General features: G+C 29.4%; 1 protein-coding gene across 4 annotated transcripts; it reads left to right on the forward strand.

Annotated features, from left to right (window-relative positions):
• The first annotated feature begins 1,977 nt into the window (after positions 1–1,977).
• Positions 1,978–15,716, forward strand: LOC138938640 (short-chain dehydrogenase/reductase family 16C member 6-like). Of its 4 annotated transcripts, XM_070305797.1 has the most exons (9): positions 6,587–6,846; positions 10,957–11,136; positions 12,854–13,013; positions 13,709–13,863; positions 14,019–14,196; positions 14,396–14,525; positions 14,613–14,733; positions 15,238–15,363; positions 15,591–15,716. In XM_070305797.1, the coding sequence occupies exons 3-9, from the start codon at positions 12,873–12,875 to the stop codon at positions 15,658–15,660; spliced, it is 921 nt and encodes a 306-aa protein (XP_070161898.1). In that variant the 5' UTR covers positions 6,587–6,846; positions 10,957–11,136; positions 12,854–12,872; the 3' UTR covers positions 15,661–15,716. The 4 variants fall into 4 exon arrangements, with proteins under 4 accessions (XP_070161896.1, XP_070161898.1, XP_070161899.1 ...); XM_070305795.1 differs by lacking the exons at positions 6,587–6,846; positions 10,957–11,136 and adding an exon at positions 1,978–2,009; XM_070305798.1 differs by lacking the exon at positions 10,957–11,136 and having other exon boundaries at positions 6,587–6,850.
• Positions 15,717–17,214: the final 1,498 nt, after the last annotated feature.

The following is a 17,214-nucleotide window of genomic DNA, read 5'->3' on the forward strand; positions in this document are numbered from 1 at the left end:
ATAATAAATAAAATGTCATAATAATATATATATATGCAATTATAAAACGTCAAGTCGGAAATTATATTATGGCAATTCGGAAAGATATTATTGTGTTGCTAAAATTATCTGTTATTTGCATGAATTTGTAGGAACGTTGCATAAATAAATATAAAGAGGCAAATACCATCATATCTCTACTATGTCGAGTCAAATTTTATGAAAAAAGAGAAACGATACAGTCAGATTCTTTCTCTTCTCTTCTCTTTTTTTTACTTTACAATAGACAATTGCGAGTATCTATAATGTATGCAAGATAAAAAAGAAAATAACCCAACGTCTTCTCTCTCTCTCTCTCTCTCTTTCTCTTTCAAAACAATAGTTTAGAAACAATATATGGCCTAATGCCGAATTGTCTATACGTTTACAATTTTACGACGTGTCACAATGTTTCTCATTTGCATGCTCTGTGTCTGAAGCCGAATTATAAATTTCAACCTTCGAAATAGTTTTGTCTTACAAATCATAAAGAAGGGGGAAAGAGAGACGCGTTTCGACGAAGAACTTCATCTCCGAAAATAGTCATCCATTTATCTTATTTGTATTTATTTTAAAGGCTATGCACTTGGCTTAACGTATCCCGAAGAGAGAACTTATAATTAGTCTCGTATGTGCTATTGTAAGAGTTTCCGGAATAACACGGTTTATCACAGCCGTATTAGCTACTGCGCTTTCGTCTGCCTCTCCTTTTATGCTATAAGTTTCTCAGAAATCATATGCTTCATAATAACAGAGCTTGATAAAAAAATTGTATAAAATAAATGATAAAAAAGTATAAAGAGAGAGAGAGAAAAAAAGAGAGAAGTCGAAACATAGTAATCTCGCACTAAATTAATCCCTCGTGGATTAAAAGGAAAACATGTAATAAATATTACTCTCATTGTCAAGGAAAAGAAAGGAAAATTATTGGCGTAACCTTCCTAACGAGCTAATATTCAATTGCAAATATGATACATACCATCTATAATAGCTTTATACTTTTCTAATAAATTCCATTGCGCCTTACATTATTAGTATTTTTTTCTTCTCTAATCTCTCTTTTATTTTAGAAATAAAAAATACATTATATATATATATATATATAAATTATTCTAAAATTTTTTTTAGAAAAATATTTTTTTTATTAAGTTTTTGCGATTCTTTTATGTCCCTTGCAGATTTTTCTCGAAGAATATAATTAAAACGAACATCATGCACGTGACATATTAATTATTAAGTAGAACATGTTATTATAAAAGATAAAAAAACATACTTTTATTCCAGCCAAACAGATTGAGAGACTGCTTATGCGGAGAATATGTCGTCTTACGTTCTATTCAGAGATTTGCATGACTTAACGCGCGGTTACCGATCGATAAATGTTACGACCGAAGGGAATCAATAAATTGAAATACTGTCTCGAAATAGTCGCTTATATTGTATCTCTTATATGTGAGAGAATGAATATGAAAGGATATACGTGTTATTACAATTTATTAATTTTTAAACGTTTTGTTTCATAATAAATGACGTATCAATAGCTTTAAATCAAACGACAGCCTCTTAATAATAATTATTAAAACGCATGAAATCTTGAATTTAAAGCACATTCTAAAAAATGCACATCAATTATTATAGATACATTTTAAAATTCTGGCTGTGCGCGTCTCTCTTTTTAATTTTGTAATACATACGTATATTGAAAATTAATATCTATCGAAATAATGCGGAATCATTATTTAATTGTATATTATCGCAAGACGAACCTAACTTATCATTTGGACTTATGACTCTCGCTGCCAGATATGATATCCTACCAGTGCCGAACAGATCGGCAAACATGGTAATAGATATTTTTCAACAGTAATAATATTACGTTACCAGAGTACCATACAATTATATATCAGGTGTATTCTGTGTCACGTTGCTTTGAGAAACGTAAAATTCTCTAGAACAGCTCACGATACCATTGTTATGTCAAGTGATAATGTGTAAGTAATTTTTATTATTTTATAAATTATTTTTATCGATATAACTACTCATTATATAATACATATACGCGTAAAGATAACAAGAGAACAAATTTTTAACATTGATAAATTAATACATATCAATAAAATTGATTGATTGGTATTTTTCGATCCACCAATTGGTACAATTATCCTTTATTTTAATTGAAAATAATTTATCTATTGCTACTACTCGTTTACACAATTATGTTTAAAAATTTTAAATAATTAATATAAAAATTATTAATACAAAAATGATATCTGTCAATCAAACTCGAATATTTATATTGTATAAGTAGAATAAAATAAAATAGAGTATATAAATATATATATATATTCTCTACTTTATTTTACTCTACTTTTATTTAATAATTAGTGACATAAAATGACATAATCAACCAAAGAAAGAAAAAATATATCAAAAATAAAAAAAAAATGATATAATTTCTAATATTTGGATTATGATAATTAAAAAGTGTCGTATTATAAATTACAAATTTATTAATTCCTCGCTCTATTTAATTATAAACCAGATAAGATCCGAATATGTAGAAATATATACTTAGTTCAATGAATACAAAATTGACATCGTGTAATTTAATAAAAAAAGAAATTTTAACTCTTAATTATCTACAAAATTTAACTTTTAATCATCTACTTCTTATATAATTGGCTCGTCTACCAGCATTTCTAGTATGCATATTATATCAAGCCTACACAACATCCATCAATCGATATATAGCGATTAATTGGTTGATTGCAGCGTAATTTTCAATCGATCGCGTATTCTTAATCATTTACTTAGTATTTCTTCGTTTAATAACGTGCAATGAAATATTATACTCCTGTTTTTGTTCTACTTGTTTGTGTAAAACTTTTTTTTATTTAAACATGACTCAAACTTCCCCATACTGCGTCTTAACAAACATGCAAATTTTAGAAAAAGAAATTATGTATGTATATGTGTGTGTAATACAAGTCGATCTATATGAGTATTTGATGATTATGAAAATCACAGTCTTCGAGATATCTCTATCTTCAACGTATATCTAATAAAAAGATTTAATTCTTCAATTTATTTTACAATGCGTGAAATTATTTTGCAACGAACGTTTCTTAGGAATTCCTCGAGACAAATAGTTTTATTATCTTAAATAAATTCGTCAACTTTATCTAAATGTCTTTTAAGCGCCATATTGCATTTCAAATTTCAATGTTTCACGAATTTATGCAATTCTCAACTTGAAAGTAAGAAATATGAAATATGTAATATTATAATTTATAAATTTAATTCGAAATAAATATTTAATGACATATTTATCGAGAATGATTCTAAATTAAAGATTTACAGTATGAAAAAGTGTTTTAATTTCAAAATGATTACAAGATTTATAGAAAGATCACAAGATTTATAAAATTACGTTAAATTGCAAGAGTGTTTATAAGTTTGATTTGATCTTTACATATAATTAGAGCGATAATAAAAACTCATTAATATGCACATATATTATATAAAGTAGAAACTAGAAAATCATCTGAATCTATTATTCAAATACATCATATTGATACATCATATTAAACTGAACAAATTTAAATAATCACGGGTTAGTAAGAGTCATACGCGGATGGTAATGAGTCAATTTCATAGAAAAATAAGTTTTCTATCTGAAACTGGTTATGTGCACAGGGCACGAAATTTACTTGGTGTCTTATACCAAGATTTCTAAAATTAATCTCAATTGGAGTTTTATAATTTTTAACCCCTCTTTACCCCTCTGGAGAGACGAAAGCGAGAAAAATATCGGAGCGAAGTCGCTGAATCGGGAATCGAATTTACCAGCCCGCGATTATTTATAGATTTAATATGTCATATTTAATTTAAATATACTTAAATATTTCAATTAAAGTTCAATTAAGTTTCAGTTGAACGCGTTTAGTCAAGTTAACATTTTTTTTTTTTTTTTTTCTCAGTGCAGCATTGATCTTCTCCGAATGTTTGAAATTCGTTGAGATCAAGGCAATACAATAAAACTTATTTTTGTTAATGCAGTCTAATTTTTCAGACATCTAAATTGATTATTACATCTTGATCACTATTTATACAGAGGGTGTATTTGAAATGATGCACTAAACTTTAGGAGCGTATTCTAGAGGTCAAAATAAGACTTCTTTTTCTTATGAACACACGGATCCGCAAATGAATCCCCCATTCGAAAATGTGTGAAATTGATCAAACACTCGCAATTTTTGGAAGGGTAGGGCAGGCAATACACGAGGCGCAGGATGGAAGCTTGCATCGCGCAGCCAAGATAACAGTAAAATATCATTTAAAAACTGAGAAAGTCTTCGAAACTGCCAGCTTGGCAAATTAATGTTTTCATAATATAGGTTTTTATTTTTTCACTTCAGTAGCTTACTTTACTTCATAATTTACTGGGCTATATCAAATTTCAACTTACCGCCATTTTTTTCCCCCCCTGAAATACAGCCAATTTTTAATTTTTTCTCCGAACTTTAGGGGCCTCTAGCTCGTAGGAGGATTCATTTGCGGACCCATGTTTATAGGGGAAAAAAAAAGTCTTATTTCGACCTCTAGAATATGCTCCTAAAGTTTAGTGCGTCATTTCAGATACATCCTGTATATTCATCTCAGCATAATTTTTTTTTTTTAAATTAAATCTTTTATACAAACACATAATATAAAGATTTAAATTGAATTTCTGGAAGTAAGATTTTGTCGCATATCAATGCACTTTGAACTCGATTGCAAGAATCCTCTTATTCTGAAACGTCTCGAGATGATAGAATGTTGTTATTGTTTACTTTAACTTAGCTACAAAGTAAGAGATTAAAAAAAAAAATAATTAGAAGAGATTTTTTTTTTATGTATGTACGTGTCAAACAATTCTTATGCAAGTGCATAGGTAAACAAATGTAAGCAATAATTTATTCTTTCAATGATAAAGAAGTATTTTTATGTTCTCTCATATTTTATATTTGCATCGATAGCAATCATGTAACGATCTTAGAAACTGATTATTATTCTTAGAACTCAAAAACATATAATTTCTGTCACGTATATCAATGGATCTTTTTTGCCGCATCGTTGATTACCAAATATCTTATAAGGTAAAAGAGATATATGGAAATGAACTCTGATAGAACAGGTTTTAATGAGAGACAAAAGTCCAATATTCAAGTGTACTTTGCTATTGTAAAAAACTAATCTCCAGAGGATTATATTACATCGATCTCATAATTGTATATTTTTCAAGTTTTCCTTCATCAACGAAGATAATATAAGCTAAAAATTTCACGCGAAGATCACGCTTATCATTAGTTATGCTCAGATAAGCTGTACGCATTGTATATAAATGAAACATATATTAAAGACGGACAAGAGAGATTGTAATTCCTTGAAAGAACCAGTTTGACCAGTTAAGAAAAGTAAAAATACGAAATAATCGGTTAATTTTTCAATATTCCTCCATGGCTTAATCTTATAGAAAATATTTGTACATACGTTACTCAAAAGGTCGACGGGTTACACGGTCGCGTTATTCGACACGCTTGCCGTAAAATGCATCCGTGCGAGCGGATCTCGTTCCGTTGTAACAGCCGGCTCGCACGGTGCATACACATATTGCAGAACGAAAGTGAGATTGCGTAAACGCTCCCAAAAGCAATTCGTTAGTGAGCGTACGGATCGCGAGGAATCGCGCGCAAATCCGAACGGGAGATCTCGCGATTTCATTCAAGTTTTCGTGAAAAAAAAGATGCGTTTCCATGTCGGCGAAAGTGCGACATGGAAACGCATCTTTTTTTTAAATTAAAATTCAAGATCCCTCCGCAAAATTCTTCCCAAGTATATAATACAAGTGCGATTATAAGACATTCGATATATTCGTGTTAAAAGTAATATTAAAATACTATCTACTTTCCGAGATAAACCATTAGAGAGAGAGAGGGTGGTTGTGTATGTTTTTTTCACGACGACGCTTGCGTATCGATTCGCCATGCTGCTCTTCAGGAATTCGCACCTAGTTAGCGTGAAAAAAAAAAAAAAAAAAAAAATCGTCATCGCGAGAATAATCAATTGATCGGAATTCTAAATCAACAATTTACAGTATCCTTCGGAAAGTGCAAATTGAAATGCGCAATCGATATTCTATTTAAAGAGCGGCTGTCTGGGAGAGAGAACCTCCGTCTCTCTTTTTCTCATCCAACATCCTCTCCGATAAACCGTGACACAAATAGTCACGTTGCATGATGAACTTTACGGAGAACTCGCACTCGTTTAATGTCACGTAGATCACCCGGGGCTTTCGGGTCAATATTCGAGAGAAAGAAATATTTACATCACGCGACTTCAATTTCCCCGCGAGACATAATAATTTTTCCACCAGCTATCTAGCAACCCTAGCTCTTATAACGATGGCCTCTACTGGCGGAAGTACAAACGCGTATCGAATGATCACCCACCCAACCACCCACCCATCCATCCAGAGACGGTTTCGCTTTAATAAACGTTTCTACCGCGCGTTGATAATAGTTGCGGTCGTCTTATAGTCAGACATCTCTGGCAACGGCCGATGGCTCACGCTCGCGCGCCGACCAGCTGTCGCGATTGTGGTAGTGATGGAAAATTCGTGGTGGTCGGAGAAGCTTTATAGTCGAACGCGGTTTAGTCGCGATCCGTACACAACCCGCGGCGGTTCGTAACTTATCGAAGTTCATCCACGTCGTCTTCGGTGCTCACCTGAAGGCAGATCTAAGGATTGTTCGTCATTGATAAGAGAGAGAGAGAGAGAGAGAGAGAGTGAGTATTTGAATGTAATTTGAAAAATTTTCGTTTCGCGCGAGGGAGAAAAATGAAGAGAGAGTAAGAGAATGATCTGTTCGAGTATCTGGAAATTTCGGATATTGACTCTTTTCGAATGAACGTTAAATTTAAAACTTTGTATTTTGTATTTCGTATCAGATTAATCCTTAATAATATGAGAAAAATCTGCCGATTCGTATTTTTAATACTCTTATAATGATCATGCCAAACTGATCCTTTTAAGAAATTACAGTCCGTCTTTAATAATTCAAACGAACGTGCAGCAGACATGTTGCAAGAACTACACGCAAGATGTGATTATAAACAGCATGCAGCAGCGCGCAATGTTCTTTGAATCCGTCCTCTCTACTTGTTTTCAATTATTCTGATAATCAACTTGAGTTATGAATATACTCTTTATTAGAAAGTAATAATATTTTTTTTAGTTTTTCTCTCATATTTCTCAACGATCAAAAATAAATTACAACTTTATTAATATATAGTTTCTTTATCATTAAATAAATTGTGCGAATTAAGTAAATTTAAATATTTTTTTGTTATTTCCAATATTAAGAGAAAAACTTCTATTTATAGTGGTATCTCTGAATCCAGATTATCCAAACACCAATTGATCAAAAAAGTAAATATGTACAGTTCTAGCGACGTGTTAAACACGATTCCAGTAGTTATTATTTCTTTCATAAATAGATAGAATTTTTTCAACGAAACAAGCGTAATCATTCGTGAAAAAAAAAAAAAAAAAACAAGATATAATAAAATGTTATTAAATCAATGATGTCATCATCGTAATAGAAAATAAATTAAATATAGAAATGATAAATTAATCATATAGAAAAAATAAAAAAAATATAAGAAAAAAAAAGAAGAAATATAAGGATATGATCTGTGTTGAGAGTTCGTCAAGTATTCAAAAACATAAAATTCGTTAAAAAAAAAAAAAAATTTTTTTTAATATTAGACAAATATATAAAATTGTGTAGTAATTATTTTTAAAAAATCCATTATCTCTGAGCCTCTTATTGCCGATTTTAATTCGGATAATAAAAATTCTATTGTATCAATTATTAAACCACTGAAGCATCAAAGTCAATAAAATATTCGCTAAGTCGAAAATAAGCTTTGGCATTCTTTCAAGAATATGCTTCGAAAGTTTATCATAAATCTTATAAGACAAGCGGCGCGCTTGTGTATTTCATAATCTTTTTCTTTATCCGTTTTATATTTCACGCTGTTGTTATTATAGATAGATCTTGTTTTGTAATACAGTCTGATCTGCGTGGAACAAAAAAAATTTAGAATATATAAGTTTATGAAGATAGCTTTATAAATTAATCGGACATTATAAATACTCCGAGTTTTAAAGACTTTAAAAAAACTTTTGAACAAAGCTAGCGACATTCACAAAGTCTTCATTTTTCACTGCATAATAAATCTGTAATATATTAATTAGTTAGACTATAATGACTATTTTTATGGCATAATAATGGAAAGAAAAAAATTAATTCCTCCTATAAATCATATAAAACATTTTATCCTTGATATTCGAGACTTAATCCAAACTTAATATGCAGTATATAAACATCTCTCTTGTGTATGTGTGTCAAAAATAATTTCTATTAATTATAAAAGCATATCAAATATTATACTTCTCATTCAAAGCGCATAATAAAAAATTGAATATTTATTATATATGTATAATAAAATTATTATATATGTATATAGTAAAAAATAATTTATACTATATTTTTGTTTGTTTGTCTGATTTATCAGAAAGATTCTTTCGAATAATCTTCATATTATTTCCAAGATAATTAATGTATTTGGAAACGCCCCTTTTATATTGCCGTGATCAATATCTTAAAATTATAACCGAATAACATGTTTTGCTTCGAAACCAACACTTTAGCTAATCTTGATCGTCGTATAAGAATAATTTAAATTGGCAAAGAAGATTGTACATCGGTTTGGAAAGAAAAAGATCAAGGAAAAGTAAAAGAGAGCAAGGTTGCTCCTCTTAGACGCGAATATATGTATAGAGAAGAACGTTCTATCAAGTAACTCTGTGTCTGGTCCAGACAGACTCTGATATTCGCAGAGCTGACAAAGAATTTGCATCTGGAGGGGGAAAGGAAACCATTCGATTCGCTACCTTCACGGTCAAGATTGCTTAAAATGTAGTTCTGAACTGCCATCGGTAGCATTTGTACAAAACACATTGTAACACGAATGCCACTTATCACGGAAGCATAAAAAGAGACGTTTTCACATGTATCAATTATCTGGGATACAATCTGAAGATTATTTAAAAGTATCTTTTTGATAAATAAAATCACGAAAAAAAAAAAAAGTATAGTATAAATTATTTTTTTACTATTTCTATTGTATAATAGATATTCAATTTTTTATTATGCCTTTCGGATAAGAAGCATAATATTTAAGATACTTAACTATACTTTAATTAATACAACTTATTTTTGGACAAAGAGATACTTATATACTGCATTTTATTTGCCATGTATAGTATTGGGTGTACAACTTTGCTTCCGCCGTTTTCCTACAGATGGCTTTTAGCGGTAAGTAGTGGTCGAAATAAATAGATCATAGACGTCATGCGATAAACTTGGGCATCTGTCAACATAATCCCATAGAAACATTAGTCGATTTGTGTCCGCGTCATAAAGTTATTCTCGATTGAAAATGTCAGTTTACGAGCCAAATTCTCGTCATTTGCGGGAGGTTTTAGTTTTCTGCTTCAATATGAAGAAATCTGCGGCTGAGGCTCATCGAATGCTCTCAAATACTTATGGTGAATCCGCTATTAGTAAAAAAACGTGTCGTGAGTGGTTTCGACGCTTCAAGAACGGTGATTTTCACGTCGAAGACCGGCATAGCAGTGGAAGGGAAAAGGTTTTCGAAGATGCAGAATCGGAGGCATTACTTAATGAAGACTCGAGTCAAAGTCAACAAGAATTGGCACGATCATTGAGAGCGGACAATACTTTGAATCATAAATGTGTAACCAGTTTTTTACAATAAAGCCTCGAATTTCGGGAAAAAAACGGCGGAAGCAAAGTTGTACACCTAATAATAGGAATATATAAACAATAATTGTTCATTTATCATCAAATAAAACGCGATCGAAAATTGAATTAAAACTATTTTTATTGATATATTCTTATTATTATATACATGGCAAATATATATAAGATGCGATATAAATATTTATCTCTCTTATGAGAAAAATATGATTTCTATTCGTGATATAAAACCTTATTATACCCTGCCCAAAATGCATAATGAATAATTAAATATATATTAAATATATATTCGATATATTAATTACATATATAATATAATTTTTATATATTAGCGTATTTATAAAATATATTCATCAATCTGCTTTACAGTAAAAAATATTCATATATTTATCTCAATGAACTTGTTAACAGAAAATTAAGATTATGACACGTTTTTTTACACACTTGTATTTTTCGGTAACAGATTAACAAACCTCACTCAAACGTGCTGTATTATCGCGTGGCTTTGTACTTTGAAACATTTGCGAGATCGCGTGATTAATCTTTTTTCCGCCTTTTTGAAGCTTCAAAGAACGTGTTAATAACAGTTTTTATAAAATTAACCTTGATTAAGAAGACGTTATTAATAACATATAACGCAAAATTATTGACCAATACACAAAAATTTATTTTATTACTTTCAATATTTATTGCATTTGATTATTTGTTTAACGATCAAAGATTTCGAAACAACACAATATAACGTGACGAACATAAATCGCATATAAACAAAAAATATACTCTTCAAAATGCATATATAAATATTTATTTAAAGACATATTGAATTCATTATAGAATAGAGGACTCAGTAGAAGTATGTCTCTTTAAATAATGAGATACGAAAAAAAATACATTAAACGTTTTAAATGTTATGAAAAGGAAGAATTATAAATGAAATTAATAGATACGCAAAATAGGTGTAAGGTGCAACAATGAGCTCATATCATGCGTTCGTGTATCACGATATGTGACACGTAATCAGTACATATACTACCCACGATTGTTGCAGTAACCTAGTTCCTTCCAACAAGATAGACGGTCGAATACGCTTGTTCATCTAACATTCTTAAAACCTTCGTATTACTCATTATACGAACAAATATGAAAGAAGCTTAGAAAAGAATTCAATAACAAAGGATCACTCGACGGCTAATCTCCGTAATATCGTTCTGGTTCTCAGCTACAAAATGTAAGTTGCTGTAAAACAATCTATTGTATTTTAATTCAGAAATTCAAAAATCATTTATGTCAACAGCGTTCTAATCATATATTTCTTTATCGATAAAAAAACTAATAAAGAAATAAAAACACAAGTTGCTATTCTTTCGAATCATCTTTAAATAATAATGTAATATTAATCATTGCAAAATATTAGATTATCACTGAGATTATCGATGAGAAGATTGACATATATATCTCAAAATAATTACATGTCATATTCCTATCAAGATATGATTTATGATTCGCAATGTTAAACTTATCATTATGATTAATGTTCCTCTTGCGCAAGACGAGTATTATATAACACAATATAGACGTATATTACAACAGATTCTTGTTACCAAGTTTGAGTTGATTTACAGAGCAATCATATACACGTATGCGTGCAAAAAATTAAACTCGATTATTTTGGAAAAAGGATCGTTTCAAAATTCCTCTCTTTCTACAGAAAAAAATCAATTATCGAAATACGAATAAAAGGAAGTATTATATTACCGTTTTATTGCTCCTACCAAATAAATGAAATAAATAAATTACTGATGCCACATTAATCTTTCGATTCTTTCTAACAAAGGAAGAGATGGAAAATGTCTTTCTTCGATTTTGATAAGCATTGTAGTCTAGGTTAAAATAAGAGATACATATTTTTTTATTGTATTCTCTAATGATCGTTGAGGAAATGAAAAGTTCTCTCGAGATAGTCGATTTTTATATTCCTGAACGAATACTGTCAAAATAGTAAAAGATAAAAAAAGTTTTATCGTTTTAATGTACTTTATAAAAACTGATTTTTTTTTTCCCCCCCAAGAGAATATTTCATCCCTTTAACAACTATTAGAAAATAAATTTAAAAAATGTCTTTTATTTATAACCTGGATTACGAGATATTCAAAACTCATCAAAATCGGAAAGGGACGCTTTCATTTCTTCTCCTTGTAAGAAGTCAAGTATTTTATTACCTTAGCACAAAAAAAACTAAAATTCTATATTCATAATAAAAATATTTCTTAATAAATTACTAGTTCTAAGATAAAGTTTTATCAATAATTAATGTAAAAATTATTCTTCTTATATTAAAAAATAAAGATAAAAATACGACATACCAATTTAAATAAAAACAATTTTCCTATTCCATCGCTCCATTTTAATGTATTTAAATTTATAAAGATTAGTGTGATTGTAATCACATCATGATGATTAGCTGTGTCGCAACTCGCCAACATTTATAGCTACTATCATAGCAGATATGAAGGGTACTATAACACATAAAAAGAGAATGGTGTCGCGAATGTTATAATACCGGCAGCGATTTATGTTATTCTATTGCGTATTATTCTGTCGAAATATCCTTGACACATTAGATTTCTTTTACATATAATCTGCAAAAATGTCTTTACCGATTTATTTAAAACACATGCTGATATTCACAAGATTTCTCTCTTTCTTTCTGTATAAAGTTTATTAATATGAATTCTTCAAAGTAGCATACAGAATAAATCATAATTGCATAAACATTCGAAACAGACTTCTTTTAGTCATCTTAAAAAAGAATATACATATATATTTCTTCACATAAATAGTTTATAAATTCTTTGCGTTGCAAAAAATAATTTATTAAAAGAATTATTCAATAAAATATTATTAATAATACAAATTACAATCGAAATTTTTCCTTAATTTTGCAGATCGATATATCAGATAACCATGGTAAAAGCGTACAACGGTGCGTTAATCCTGGCGGATGTGCTGCTGCTTATTTTGAAGATCCTATATTACATCTGCGAGAGCGTGTATAAATTTTTTGTTCCAACAGAAGAAAAGAGCGTAGCCGGTGAGATCGTTTTAGTATGTATCCAATTTACAATATATGTGCATTACTGATATTGCATATTAAAACTATATTTACATATAATATATACATGCTATTTTTTGCATTATACATGCAAAAAATTCTTACAATTTGATATAATTACTTCGACGTGAAACGCAGTGTGCAATTATTGCAACTTAAATGCTATCATTAAGCTATGTTTTAAATAATTTTTTGTTTCTTTTACTAGAAGCTCTTATCATATGCACATAAATTCATATTCATCGTTTCGATCAATTAAAAAATTAATTATAGTGTCATTGCAATTCGTCCTATAATTCTAAACTAATATGTTTCTTAATATGAGTAACAAATTATAAAAATAATAAAAAAATAAATATAATTATCACAAATTTATTTATTATTTATAAATTCGCTCGTAATTAGCTGGTTTTAATGCCCTTTTCTGAATAATATATACATGATTATAACACGTTTATTGCGAAGAATATATTACATAGTTTTTACTTTTTACATGTTTCACTTCTTCGAAAACAGTTTTAAGACAAATTTGGAATGAAGGCAAATTAATACTCCCATTTGCTTATTAAAATAAATGAGATTTAACATTATCTTTGCCTCTGAAAAGTATAATAAATAATTTGAAAAGATATTGTATATAAATTATATAATAATTATGTGTAATTTACATTTTATTATACTTATATAGATAACAGGCACGGGTCATGGTATCGGAAAGGAATTGGCACTCCGTTACGCATCTCTAGGCGCAACCGTAGTATGTTGGGATTTGAATCAACAAGCAAATGAGGAGACATTAAACGAGATAAAGAAGACGGGAACTACTGCAGTATACGCGTATCAGTACGTATCGTTTTTTGTTTTTTTTTCCCCCTACAAAACGCGATAAAATCGAAAAAGACCGACGCTTCTCGCGAAGCGCTGTAATAGATATTAAAATTCGATAGAACAGAAATTCGATCGAATTCTAACAGAAGTATCTTTATTTCGTTACACAGATGTGACGTATCGAAGAGGGAACAGGTCCTTAGTGTAGCCGAGAGAGTCAAAAAAGAAATCGGTGATGTTACTATCTTGATTAACAATGCTGGTATAATGCCCTGCCACGCCTTCCTTGATCACACGACCGATGAAATTAGACGGATCTTTGACATTAACGTGCTGGCCCACTTCTGGGTAAATTAATAAGAATTAAACACATGTGAAAGTTAATTGAATATACATGTACAAATAAACGGCTCTTAAATGTTGCTGTCTCTTGATAAAAATAATTTGAAATGATTATATATATCTAACAGTATGTAAAATATTTTTTTATTCGCAAGCTACGCTATTTAGAATGTTATTCGTGTTCTACTATTTTCATTATTTTCAGATGTTGCAAGCATTTCTACCAAGTATGATCGAGAAAAATCATGGTCACATCGTTGCACTCTCGTCATTGGCAGGACTTGGTGGCCTTCCGAATTTAGTTCCTTATTGCGCTTCGAAATTCGCAGTTAGAGGTGAGCAAGCTCATATTCAACTCGATTTTAATATTGCACTTTATGCGTAAACATACTCACAAAACTACTCGCATGTAAATATTGCAGGGCTTATGGAATCGATGAGCGAGGAATTACGGACATCTACCAAAGGGAAATCTTTAATCAAATTCACAACCATTTATCCGTACATGGTGGACACCGGGCTTTGCAAGAAACCAAAAATAAAGTAAGAGTGAAACGTACATACATACAAAGAATGTGCTCATAAAGAATCTTTTACAATACATGACATGTATGTAATTATGTTATTATTGATAATAGTACTATATATACTATATATGTATTATTACGTACTATAACAAATAATTACGTGCAAGACTGATTCGTAAAATTGGATCTTTCGTGACATATTTTTAAATCACAATGATAGATTACGCGTGGATACGCACAAGAGTATAATTATCTACATATCATTATAAGTAGCTATACTTTTTACACGCAGACTAAATTTTTGGATGCAAGGTGAGCTATTGCACAATTTTCTTATAGCAGAAAAAATGTACGGAATATATGTATGATGTAAAATAAATTTATAAGCAATTTATTTTAGATCGTACACGTTAAGAGCACACGCTTTCTTTTAGCATTTCCAGTAAAATTTAAAATAGCATAAAATTCTTAATAATTTTTTTTTCATCATCAATAGCAATAAATATTCTAATTTCAATAGGTTTCCGAATGCCATGCCGTTGGTTTCACCGCAGCAAACAGCTTCAGAAATAATCCGTGCGCAGAGATGCGATTACCGAGAGAGATCTGTACCATTAGTATGGCTGCCACTGAGCATATTGTTAAGGTAATTCAAATTCTTACAAAATCTTCAAATGTATAAAGATCCTAATAAACAAAATAAACCGTCAAAAATAAATCGATATATCTGTAGAAAATATTTAAAATTTTTTCACTATATATTACGAGTGCCAATTTTCGTTAATATCTGTCACAGTTTCCTAAGCAAACGTTAGATAAATAGAGATAAGAAAAGCGACACACGTGTCGAGTATATAAATGTTTTCATTTCAGAAATTTTCCCGACAATGCTTTACACAATATGATAGACTTTTTCGACAGCGGCGTCGAGGCGGCGAGCTAACAGGTGCAAGAAACGCTCATATAATTAAAAAAAAAAAAAAAAAAAAAAAAAAAAAATGTGGATAAAATTTTTTATACAATTATATATAAAATCCTTTATGTTATCAAATTTTTTATAAGATAAAATATAAGCCAAAATTGCCAACATTTTTTATATTGTTAGTACATTCGAAGGAAGACGTTTAGTTGTCTTTCTTTCTCTTTCCGATACTGTTATTACTACACATATACATATACATATACATATATATATATATATATATATATATATATATATATTGTATATATGAGTAAAAATAATTATTTTAATTAATAAATCGTAAATAATTAATTGTTGTAAAAGTAATGCGCGTAAACGTGCAAATATAGATGTTTTATATCCTAACGTAAGTATTGTAAGTAGATGTTTTGTAAAATGTATCTCGAAAGAAACTGTGTAAAATTGCTTTATTGTTTTCTAACCACATGAGTATATGCATCAATTTCGTAAACAAATAATATTTCGTTCTGTGAAATATAATAACCAAAATATGATACAATATATACGTAATGATATAAATCGCGCATAATCTGTCATTTATAAAATCAATTCAATAATTTTTCGAACATTACTGTTCACACTTATGTGTATTGTTATTTAATAAGTTACTTATAATATATATACACTGGTAATTCATTATATGACAGAGCGTAATATAATATACATTATATATATAAAATTGTTTGTAAATTGCTATCTGCGAGTTGCATGTACGATAATATAATGCGTATTTCTTATCAATAATATAAGCCCGCTCTTCGGATGATTAATAATTTGGCATACTCAGATTGTCAATCTAGCGCTATCATTGCATATAACTATAGAAAGTTAAAAAAAAAACCGAGATAAAGGATTATACGAAAGTCAATTATATATAATATATAAATAAGATATCCATATATTGTACGCACATACTTTAAGTTTAAGGGAATTTATTCGATCAAAGCTACAGACTATAATTTCGATACAATATTCATCGATACGAATGCTGTATCGAGACATCCGAGTTTATATTTAATTTGTCTATTATATTTACACTGTGTTTTTCTGCCAAATAAATTAAATTTCAAAATATTAGAAATATTATAAAAATAAAAGATTACAAATGTTTAGTAATAACTGTTAAGTAATTACATAAATAAATTATACATAATATTGATTATGTTAATTAAATTATACATAAAATTGAATAAATGATGACATAACCCAATCAAAAATATTTTTAATTTTTTTATTTAATTTCTTTTATCTTATTTCACGATCTTTTATAGTTTCTCGCAGAGTACAGCAATTCAAAAAATAATATTTTTAGAAAAAAATCTCTTCATAGAATTGATATAATGCGTTATTTTCAACTATATGAAGAGTTATACAGGGTGTCCCGTTTTAAATAGTCGAACCGAATATTTCGAAAACGAGGCCCGATAGACAAAAATGTTTCAGACAAAAGTTACACGGTTTCGAGGGGGCCACATGATGAAAACATGGACTTGACATTGAGTGATCTTTTCAAGA

This window comes from Polyergus mexicanus, unplaced genomic scaffold (genome assembly GCF_030449975.1).
Source record: "Polyergus mexicanus isolate NDT 795.1 unplaced genomic scaffold, iyPolMexi1.0 SCAF_13, whole genome shotgun sequence".
Classification (NCBI taxonomy): domain Eukaryota; kingdom Metazoa; phylum Arthropoda; class Insecta; order Hymenoptera; family Formicidae; genus Polyergus; species Polyergus mexicanus.

Excerpts from the sequence above, each read along its gene's own strand:
- LOC138938640 (XM_070305795.1), top strand. Across the intron at positions 14,734-15,237 it reads TGCAAGAAACCAAAAATAAA|GTTTCCGAATGCCATGCCGT; the intron begins GTAAGAGTGAAA and ends TAATTTCAATAG. Across the intron at positions 15,364-15,590 it reads CCACTGAGCATATTGTTAAG|AAATTTTCCCGACAATGCTT; the intron begins GTAATTCAAATT and ends TTTTCATTTCAG.